Below are 11,706 nucleotides of genomic sequence, written 5' to 3' on the forward strand. Positions count from 1 at the left end.
TGGTCAGCCTAATTATTGAAATGAAAGAGTTGCATTTGGTGGTTCTTATCTTCTCTTTCAGAGATGCTCCCAAATGAATCTAATTTCATTTGCAAAGTACCCTAGAACTCTGAAATGGGTGCCACAGTCATTTTATGTGGCACTGGCTCGTATTCCACTATGTGTTGCTCAAAGGAGACCTACTGAAATTAATGGAGCTAGCTTAGTCATAATCATTTCAATGGGTTTACTCTGAGTAAAACTTAGTTAAGTACCACCTACTGCCTCCTGTGCTCATTCTTTGCCAGCACAGCTGAGAGAGGTGAATAAAAGTTGTATATTCTTCACTTGTTTATACCTTCAATTTCTAGATTTACTTTCTTACTCGTTTTAGCTGTTGTTCTTGAATTTCTCAGACACCACAGTTTGATCTCTTCTGGCGGACATAATTGGCTCCCGCTTCAAAAAGCCTTTTAAAACTGCCAAGAGACTGATTTTTAGACATTTAACTTTTTTTTGCCACTCAGCAGAAAGAAGACACAAAAAGGCTAGTTGTGTTCATATGCATCAGTGCTTGGAATTACTGGGGTTCAACTGAAGGGTTGAAGGGTCAGGTCACTACTAATTATACTTAATATATTCCAGCTTTCTCAAAGACCTAAAACTCGAATGCCTAATGATGAAGGGTAGAAATAGCTCCTCCACAGAGGATGTAACACTCTAACTTATAGATTTCAGGGAGGCCTGAGATGACTAATAAGCTTAGAAGGGACACCCAGTTTCATAACGTTTGATATACACTGCTGGTGTTGTTGGATCTAGCTATGGAAGCTTAAGAATAAAATAAGGCACTTCAATTTCATTTTAGGTTTTACTCGGCAGAAATCAGTTTAGCATTAAACTACCTTCATGAACGAGGAATAATTTATAGGGATTTGAAACTCGATAATGTGTTGCTAGATTCTGAGGGGCATATCAAACTGACTGACTATGGCATGTGCAAGGTAAGAGGCAAAATCTCCAAACATCTTGAAGTCTTGATTTTCCTAACATGATTTTCCTCCCTAGAATGTGCTGTAGTTTTTTATTAGGTTGGCCTCATTAAAATATGTACAATGATGCAATCAAATTACCAAATAACTGGAGAGAAGAGGAATATCAATGGACTGCAGTTGTCATGGTTTCTCTTGACTCATTTTTTCAAGTTGTCTAGAAGCAGCAGTAAGTCAGTAAGTCAGGCAGTAAGGCAGTAAGTCAGGCAGTAAGGCTGCCATGTTGTCCTCCCATAAGTACACAAGCTCCAGTTATTGCTGTTTTCTTCTATCCCCTGCAGCCCCAAACATGACTTCCTCCACACTGTTCAGGGGTGGTCTCACAGTCCTCCAGTGCAGATTTTCAGGGGGATTTGAGTAGATTGTTAAAAAATGCTGCCACCTCTGGCCACCAGTGGGAGCCTCAAGTAGTTTGGAATTGTGCTAATTAGATTTTCTGCTAATTCAGTAAAATGATTTTCCATGGACTTTAGCTAGCAGCCCAGAACATCTTCAGTTTTTAGAAAGAGCGCTACTTTTATCTTGATCTAGTGCAGTGGTTCTCAAAGGGTGTGGCGCTCCACACTGGTTTGGCAGGAGAGGATGGCAAGTGTGGCAGGAAGATTCAAGAACAATCAAAGAAATGTTTAAACTTTTCAGTGTAGTATAATGAAATACAGGAGTATGCCACTGGACTCTTTTTGGATATAGAACCAGAAACAACTCTCTTTCAAGAGCATTCACTATTCTACAGTTCTCCATGACATATTATTGTAAACAGGGATTTTCAATTCTGACAAATATGAAAGATCTGAAGAGAGACTTCTTTGTCTCGAATTAGATCTAATATAAATAAGATTACCCTGCAAAAGCAAGCTTACACCTCTCATTGAATGCAAAAGGCTTATAATTATATTTTGGGAATGATTCCTGTTCTTATGTAGCTGCATTGTTTTATGCTTTCTGGATGTCCCACAATCATATTATAAAGTATTTGTGATCTATGCTAAAGATCAAGCTAGGAGTTGTTTCTTTTTGTTTTCCAGTGTATTTCTTATCAATTAAAATTTTTATTCTGAAAGTGTGGTGCCTGTATGAAAAAGAGCTCGTATGTTTGTTCTTGCCTGTTAAATTAGGTGTTGTGCAGTTAAAACAACTGACTTGCTATTACGATGGGAAGCAGAATAAATATTTGCGTATGATTTTCATTCCCCTTTGTTTCCATTTTAAAAGGAAGGATTAAGGCCTGGAGACACAACAAGCACATTCTGTGGCACTCCTAACTACATTGCTCCTGAGATCTTGCGTGGAGAAGATTATGGTAAATACTACATGTATAAATACCAAACCTGGAGAGCATGAGTAGTTACCACACAAACTAAATGTCCACCACAGTTTCCCCCTGGCACTGAACCCCTCTTGTACTCAAAATGTTTGTGCAATTAAACCTAGCACTTGATTCAAATGCAAAATAAATTGACAGTGACCAGTTCTGCTTCATCAGTTTGATTTCTTAGAATGTGGGAACCATGTTCAAGCTCCCTCACAGCACTGCTCATCCTGCAGCCCTCTGAGTGTTTCCTCGCCCTGTGCAGAGGATGGTGGGGGCCAGAGATCTGGCAAGGAAGTAGAAGGAGTACAGTGGGGTTCAGAGAAAAGATAATAAGCAAGAAAAAGGGGGAAAGTGTGAGGTTTTTAAAAAGAAAGATGAAGCAGGCTAGGTTCTTATGGAGCTCGGCCAGACCAGACTGGCCACAGCAAGAGGTAGGCCAGTTTGATCAGTGGGATTGCCCTCCCGCCAGGTGAATCGGTCAGTAGATTAGACCCTGCCTGCCTGAGCGGATGGGAGGTGCCATCCCAAGCTGTGGAGCCCACCTGCAACCACTTGGGGAACTGGCTTACTATCTCTTTGGGAGAACTAGGCCATAGCGATCATAAGGATGTCATTGAAAGCCTGGAATTTCTTATCCACCTAGATTTACCTTGAAATCCTCGATTGTGTAGTCTAACCGCTGCTCTTCTTCCTGCTATATCTATTACTTTCCACCACATCTTTAAAGGCTTTGCCAGATAAACATGCTGATTATACCAAATCCTTTAAAAGTAGTGTTCTGCCTTGTTTTAAATCACAGGATTTAGTGTGGACTGGTGGGCTTTAGGTGTCCTGATGTTTGAAATGATGGCAGGCAGATCACCATTTGATATTGTTGGAAGCTCTGATAATCCTGATCAAAATACAGAAGACTATCTTTTCCAAGGTAAGTAATTCAAAAGCACAATTTTTACTTTGTTCAAGCAGTTGATTCTGTGGATCATGGATGATGCATTTCAATGAGGAGCAAGTATGATTGAAATTAAATGGTGAAATGTACAATGAGGCAAAGTTTATCTCCTGATGAATGCCTGATTCCCAAGTAGATTTGTGCTTTCTGAACAAACATAGTGCAAAATTAGCTAAAGGACAGCAGTGTATTGGGCTGATTTTCCATTGCCTTTAGAGACCTGAAAGTTTACTTCTGTGGCTAGATCTTAACTTTTGAAATAAAGGAGTGTGCAGTCAAGTTCCTATACCAGAAAAGGAAACCTACATGTCTTTTTAAATTATTCTATGTATTTAAAGCACAAAAGAGGTGAAATTAACATCCCATGGTCCAAACGAATACTACTATTTAGCATAAAAAACAGCCTTTAATTTAGTTCAACCTCTTATACAGATTGAGTTTTCCGTTGTACCTCAGTTCCAAAACACACCTTTAGAATTTTAAAACAGAAAATTCATGAAATTAAAATGTTATTAATTATTTCTTCTAGTTATTCTAGAGAAGCAAATCCGTATCCCACGATCCCTTTCTGTGAAGGCAGCAAGTGTTTTAAAAAGCTTTCTTAACAAGGTAAGAGCTTGTGCCATATTTGGGTTGAACTTTGATTCTTAAATATACATGTTTAAAACTGGCAAGAGAAAATTCGTATAAAAATATCAAAATACATATTTGGGAAGGAATGTAATATGAGCACTTTAACAATTTGTGTACTGAAACTCATTTATATTTACAATCTATGCATGTTTACTGGCCCAGTTACAATAGTCTTATTAAGCTTAATTTGACCTTCATGTTACATGTTTTCTTTACCTAGGATCCAAAAGAACGGCTAGGTTGTCATCCTCAAACAGGGTTTGCAGACATTCAGGGACATCCATTTTTTCGTAATGTTGATTGGGACCTGGTAAGTGGACAGTATAAATATTGCTTTTAAATAGTTCTATGCACAGTCAATATCTGAAATCTTGCCTGGATGAGAGAGCCTCTGCCATTGTCAGTGAAAAGTTGCCAAAAAACATTGAGTTTTCCCCATAGATTTTATATTATAAGCAGATAATTAATCTTTTTGGGGCATGAACAATATCCTTTCCAGTACTCAAAGTGAGCATGAACTACGCAGTGCAGTGGTCATTTTAGTACTTCAGGAGCTCAGTTCCCTTTTACCATGCTACTACTCAGCATGTTTTCAGAAGTTTGAGGATTATGTTCAGAGCAAGGGGTTTTAAAGATTTAACAAAACTTATATACTGCTTGATTGTAACAAAATCTCTAGGTGGTTAACGATAAATATTAAAATTTTCATTTTAAAAAAGTAATTAAAAACAATTTTAAAAAGGAGTAAACTAAAAAGAGATTAAAACATGTCAGCATGTATATGTCTGGATAGATTTGCCTAAACAAAAATAATTTAAGCAGATGCTGAAAAGAATATAGCAAAGACGTCTGTTTGATGTCACCTACTACCAAAGTGTAGGTGATGCCACACAAAAATTTCTTTAGAAGTATGGGATAATTATTGTGTGGCACTTGTTAACAGTGTCACTTCGGCAGATCAAAGCAGTTGAGTGGGCACATATTGGGTAAGGCCATCCTGGTCCCAGGCTTGTTAAGGGCTTTATATACCAGGAACAGTACCTTGAACCTGATCCTGTAACCAATGGAAATCTCTAAGCAGACGTGTTTATAAGTTGGCAGGGTCTCGCTTCTGTCAGCAACCATGCTGCAGTATTCTGTACTAGCTGCAGTTTTCAAATCAAGAACAAGGGAAGCCCCAGATAGAGTGCATTGCAGTAATTTTATCTTGAAGTCACCAGTGCCTGAACTACTGTGGTCAAGTTAAGCTGGTCCAGGAATGGTTGTAGCTGTTGTATCAGGCCCAGCTGGTAAAAAGGGCTTCTAGGTACTGAGGCAGTCTGGGCTTCCAGAGACAGAGCTAGGTATAGAAGCACCCTGGACTGTGTAACCTGCTCGTTCATAGGGAATGCAACCACATCCAGGTTTTGTTTTCTGCCATGGGAACCACTCGCCTGCAGATTTGCCAAACTGGCACCAGTCCAGGTGTTATCCTGATTCCAATGTAATAAATGGAGAATTCGAGGTGAGTGCCGACAGTGTACTGGTGGCACCTTGGCCCCAAACTCCTGATAACAGTTCCCTGTGGCTTCATTAAGTAGCACTGGGGGATAAAATAGTTCCCCGTGGCACCCTGTAGCATAACCACAAGGGGGCCAAAAGCGTTCTACCCATTATACTCTGCAATACAGAGCCTCCAAAGCAATAGGATCATTGTGTGGAATAAAAGCTTACAAACACTATAACCCATAGTTTGTCCTCCTAAGAGAAATGTGAATTATCCTTAATGCACTCTATGTAATTATCCAGCAGCAACACTTAAATGCTATGTGAACTTATTCCTAGATGGAACAAAAGCAAGTGGTTCCTCCCTTTAAACCAAACATATGTGGAGAATTTGGTCTGGACAACTTTGACTCCCAGTTCACGAATGAGCCTGTTCAACTCACCCCTGATGATGAGTAAGTAAATGATTAAGCTACTAAACTGAACGAAATGCTCGCTTGCAATTCTAACAGCTCTTATTGTGGTAGTATTTGCCATGATGGAACTTCAGAACCTCTAACAGTTTCCAGAAGTAGAGACAAACAAAGAAGGCTATCCACATTCTGCCTTCTTGTAGGTATCCTGGATGACTGGCCATTGCTGGAAGCAGAACACTGAATTGGATAGTTGCTTAGTCTGATTCAGCAGAGCTGCTCATATTCCCATGTGACCAAAAATGACTACCCCATTGGGGTGAACAAAATGGCAACTGGTAAATTGCACAATGAATTGTAACTAACATGGTTTCTGAGATTTAGAAAAATATAATTGGCGCCAATCCAGGATTTTGTAACTTCAGATAGTTCAGCACAGGAAGCCACTTTATACCAAAACCAGACTTAGTGTCTGTCTTGCCCAGTATTGCCTGGCACCTACTTTCCAGGGTCTCTGGGAGAGATATATCACCTGATACCTGATCACAAGTAGTGTTGACATGAATTGACCCTGAAGCCATCTGCATGCAAAGCATCTATGTATGGCTGGGGAAACCCAGCCAGATGGGTGGGGTATAAATAAATTATTATTATTATTATTATTATTATTATTATTATTATTATTTATTGTTAAGGTTATATGAGGACAAGCGTAGATATATTTCTAACTTTGGAGAGCGAATACTTGCTTATAATAAGAATTGGTGGAAATTACCCGGTATTGCTCAGGAATTCTAAGCACCAAAAAAAATAGAAATTTATAAATGGATAGCATAATTTATTAATTTCTAGGCCTGTGCATGCTCCTCCAATCTGACTCCATTAACAGCTGACCAGGAACTCTGAATCAACTCGGAGGGCAGGGCTAATGTTAATTAGGGTTTTTTAAACCCAAGGTAGTCAGGGGGAGGGCTGAGGAAGGAAGACGGTATATCTCCTTAGGCCCCCCTCTTCCTGCCACACTGCAGAGAGTGGAAGGGTTCAGTCCTGTTGGGTTCTGTTTCATCAGGGTGATGCCTGCACAGAACACAATAGTGAAGCAGCCAGCAATATTGCACCCTTGGTGGGCAGCTCCTGCACTGCTGCTCCATGTGCTTGGCTATTCTGCCAGGCCTAATTGTCCTCCCCTCTTTGTCTTCCCCTCTCATTGCCCCAGTCCATGAATGCTGCTTACCTGGCTGCTGCTATCACCGTTATAGTACAGGAAGTGGCTGCCTGAGCCCAACTCTCCTCACTTTGCGCCACCCCGCAAACCAGCTCTTGCGCCAACTATATCACCAGTGGTGCCCTCCCCATGGTAGCTCGCCTGGCAGCTTCATTTCGTACACCGTATTTTTTGCTCTATAAGACGCACCAGACCATAAGACACACCAATTTTTTGGAGGAGGAAAACAAGAAAAAAAAAATTCTGAATCCCAGAACAACAACAATAAACGAACATAATAGTTTCTACTTGAATTATAGTTTAGTGATAGGAGAAGTGACTAAAAGAATTTCTGTGTGTACTTTTTGTTCAGTGCATCAGAACCCTGACGAGCACATTTCTTTGGGCTCCCTTATTTGTTTTTAGCACCTCAGTTTTAAGTTTAATGGGGGGGCTCCCCGAGCAGCTTACAGACATGAATGAAAAGACAGTCCCTGCCCTCAGGCTTACAATCTAAAAGACTACAAAAGATGGGACTCAGAAAGAGAAGGGGAAAAAGGAAGCTTCTGCACTGGTTCTTAGTTACAGAGGTCTTGTAGACCAGCTTGAATAGAAAGATTCAGAGGGAAAGGGCTAAAAGTTACTACTTTTTCAGCAACTTTTGTCCTTCTGTAGTAGCTTGATGGAATGGTTGCTGGTGGACAGTTGACAGAGTAGCCTGATGAATCTGATGTTTCAGTAGAGCCAGTGCTGAATACAGTCACTCTCTGGGGTTTTTCCTCAGTACAAATTGTATTGTATTGTTTTTTGAGAATATAAATGCTCTTTTTATTTTCAGTGATATTGTGAAGAAGATTGACCAGTCTGAATTTGAAGGCTTTGAATATATCAATCCCCTTCTGATGTCTGCTGAGGAATGTGTCTGAGCTCCCACTTCTGAACTGTGCCATTTGTCGCTGACACATTTTTCTGCATGGATGAACAGTTTGCAGTTGGGATGCAATTAATAAAATGCATTTACCTTTGTCATTTGCTATCAAATAAGAACCTTTCATTAACCTGCCATATAAGCTGGATGCTTTTTATTTGACTATAAGGAAATCTAAAACACTAAAACAGATTTTGCCAAAGTTGAACTTGAATCATCAAGGCAACCATTTTCCTACAGGCTGCCTAATGTGAAATAGAGGATGTTGCCACCTATTCCACTTGAAATGTAATGCAGCTCTGGGTTCAAAGTGGTCTAATTAAAGAGCACCTGCTTGCATTAAGTGAAATTAACACATCAAGTCCAGCTGTCTTCAGTTTTACATGTGTATGTTGCCAACCCAGAGTAAAACGAGTATGCTCCCTAATTCATTTGAAGAACCCTTGATAAACCTGAGTTCTCAGACCTGGCTAAGAAGCTTACTCGCATTGGTGATGGTAATGTGTTAGACTGAAAACAAATGAAGAGCAGCAGGAGAATTTACATGTACTGCCACAACCCGCTTCCATTCCATGTATATTCCACATTCAGTGTGAACTGGACGTAAAGTTTCATCTTTTATGTTACAATTTTAGCATTGCAATCCTGGGTGCACTTTGAGTAGGCGCCATTGGATTTGGTGGGATTTACTTCTGAGCAAACATGCATAGGATTGTGGTGTAATATTTGCAGTCTCCAGGATACAGTGGTACCTCGGTTTACGAACTCAATCCATTCTGGAAGTCGGTTCTTAAACTGAAACTGTTCTTAAACCAAGGCATGCTTTCCCTAATGAGGCCTCCTGCCGCCGGTGTCCTTCCACCGTTCGGATTTTGTTCTTATGCCGAGGTAAAGTTCTCAAACCAGGACACTATTTGCGGAGTTTGTAAACCGAATCATTAGTAAACCAAGGTACCACTTTAATGCCTTGCTATTTTTTTTAGACTTGGAAGTGGCACAGCATTTACTATAGGCTTGACAGAGTCATGGAGAATAGTTGCTTTCTTGACAGCGGAAACCATGGCTGTCTCTAAATAGGACTTTTCTTTCAAGCACCATGCAGTAGATTTAACTCCAAAATTACTTGTCATTCATTTAATCAAAGTTCTTTGGTATACATCCTTGCTATGTAAATGAGTGCCTTCTTAAGTCTGTCCTTTTCAAAAGGGCTAATAAAATGTATGGTATCAGTCTGAATTAAAATGAACCAGTAGAGGGTTTTTTAAAAAGAAAAAATAAGTATTTAGCAGAAATAGGCAGCTAATGTTAACAAATACAACCTCATGCAGCCAGCTTTATAATTTTGTAGCTTCTGTTAAGGTAGACCAGAATTTATTTTCACTATGGATTTAAAAGGCTAATAGGCTCATACAGCAGCTGTACAGTTTGAAAAACCATTACACTATACCACTACAAAAGGATCCCTCTATTAATGTGATTAGGGAAGTGTGGCTCCTTTCATGGTCCTATACTTACTGCTCTAAGATGTATGCAAAAGTCTAAATAAAAATTCAAACCAGCTAGGTCAGTGAAGATGGGCGTTCTAAAGGTCTGTATATAATTAATATAATGAAGTACCGAGAAAAAGTTGCATGCTTTATCTTAAAAGTCGAGGAACTGCTGGCTGGAGATGTCACTTGTGTATTTTGCTTGATTTTTAAATGCTTGTAAAGAGAAGGGATTTTCAAAGTGTTTTAGATAATATAGAAATGTGGACTTAACTTAATAGTTGTCCAGAACCAAGCACATTCTAGTTAGCCTTCTGGAGTTATTTTTCTCTGCCATTGTGAACTTAATCTATGGTACATTTGTGCATTAAGGCAAAAATTGCCTCTTTGACTAGTATGCATTATCTTCATTGTGCTTTTCAAACACTGGCATGTTGAAGAGGAGGAATTCAACCACTTTGGTACTTTCCCTTGTTAAGCTCATGTCAGTTACAGGGTACATCTAAAAACATTTAATTGTGCTATGTTTTAGATCTGATGAGTAGTCTTTCAGTTTTACATTCTTGAAGGGGGAAGGAGACCTCTATAACTTAATAGAGCTAACTTACAACTTGGCTTGTGCCCTCTTATTTTATTTCGTCCTTTCTTAATGTATCTGAAATTAGGCCACTAACAGCGGTTTCACTTCATAAGCTGCATGGTACAGAATGACTTACATAAGAGGTACATTTTCTGACTCACAAACTGTAGGTGAGTGAAATTCTCACATCTAAGACTTTTCTTCAAAGCACAAAAGGAGTAAAATTGCAGATGTTACAATGTGCTTCCTACCCCCTTGTATATGTGTGTCTTACTTATTTCATCTTATAGTGTCAATTTTTCACAACGAACTGAGGGATGTTAAAAGCAAATATCAAGTTTTGTTTTGTTTTTCATGTTTCCAAACAAGTGCCATGGTATTAAGTTGTTAGTTGTTGTTGTTTTTAACAAAAATATTAAATGTATAGAGGCTGTCTTAAAATATTGAACAGGGAATTCAGACATGGACAGCTAATGCAGCATGCTTTTCTGAAGGTAGCCCTTTAGTGTAAACATTGAACTAAATGGGTGCTTCCATCTTGTACTATGTACTTCCTTCATTTTGCAGATATTGTACTGTACTGTGTAATCTCTTGTATTTCTGCACACTTTTTTACTTTCCATTTTAAGTTTCAAAATTAAAAAAAAACCACCAGGGCTTTTTCTTTAAATCCTGTGTTGCACTCATTGTACGCTTTCCTTGAGTATTCTTCTAATTTAGCAATTTTATTTACTTCTCTTTATTACTACTGGAGAGCTCTTGAACATTAGACAGTAAACACATAATTAGTTTTCACAGACGATTAACTCCTCAAATCTTAATTCATGATGGGAGTCTATGAACTGGCATCTCTTCTGCAGGGAAGGGTACAATTTAGGTTATAGTAATGCCAATTAGCAGTTAAGAGAAATGTGCATCATAAGACGTACTTCCATCGTACTTTTTGTTTACAGCCCTATTGAAAATGCTGAGTTGCAGACTAGCGGCAGGTCCACACTATACATTTAAAGGTAAAGGGACCCCTGACCGTTAAGTCCAGTCATGGACAACTCTAGGGTTGCGGCGCTCATCTCGCTTTACTGGCCAAGGGAGCCGGCGTTTGTTCGCCGACAGCTTCTGGGTCATGTGGCCAGCATGACTAAGCTGCTTCTGGCGAACCAGAGCAGCGCTCAGAAACACCGTTTACCTTCCCGACGGAGCGGTACCTATTTATCTACTTGCACTTTGACGTGCTTTCGAACTGCTAGGTTGGCAGGAGCAGGGACTGAGCAATGGGAGCTCACCTTGTCATGGGGATTCGAACCGCCGACCTTCTGATCGGCAAGCCCAAGGCTCTGTGGTTTAGGCCACAGCGCCACCCACGTCCCATACTATACATTTAAAGCATAGTTTAAATATGCTGGTACTAGTAGCGCTCTGGCAGGGAAACTATAGTTCCCAAGATTCTTTAGGGGAGGTCAGATCCCTTAAATGTGTGTAGGGTGTGCTTTAAAAGTATGGTGTAGAGCTGCCATGGCTCCCGGCCCCCTTCACACATTACTCAGGGCAATTTTGTGTTGTGTTTAAGGAGCGCTTCCCACTTGACAGTGAAACACTGAATCTCAGGAGTGAAGGAAGATCACATTTGGACATGTATCAAATCCAGGTGCAGCACCTGTATACTTCTTTGTGCCAGAGAAAGACA

At 39.8% G+C, this 11,706-nt stretch overlaps 1 protein-coding gene across 2 annotated transcripts in view; it reads left to right on the plus strand.

Annotated features, from left to right (window-relative positions):
* PRKCI (protein kinase C iota) overlaps positions 1-10,692 on the plus strand; it is a 42,732-nt gene extending 32,040 nt beyond the window's left edge. For both annotated transcript variants that reach the window (XM_053390532.1, XM_053390533.1), the window contains 7 exons: positions 848-983; positions 2,244-2,331; positions 3,143-3,268; positions 3,822-3,901; positions 4,146-4,235; positions 5,750-5,865; positions 7,866-10,692. In XM_053390532.1, the coding sequence (XP_053246507.1) occupies positions 848-983; positions 2,244-2,331; positions 3,143-3,268; positions 3,822-3,901; positions 4,146-4,235; positions 5,750-5,865; positions 7,866-7,953 (724 nt within the window). In that variant the 3' untranslated portion in view covers positions 7,954-10,692. The remainder of the gene's footprint in view (positions 1-847; positions 984-2,243; positions 2,332-3,142; positions 3,269-3,821; positions 3,902-4,145; positions 4,236-5,749; positions 5,866-7,865) is intronic.
* Positions 10,693-11,706: the final 1,014 nt, after the last annotated feature.

The sequence above is a fragment of the Podarcis raffonei genome, chromosome 5 (assembly GCF_027172205.1).
Source record: "Podarcis raffonei isolate rPodRaf1 chromosome 5, rPodRaf1.pri, whole genome shotgun sequence".
Classification (NCBI taxonomy): domain Eukaryota; kingdom Metazoa; phylum Chordata; class Lepidosauria; order Squamata; family Lacertidae; genus Podarcis; species Podarcis raffonei.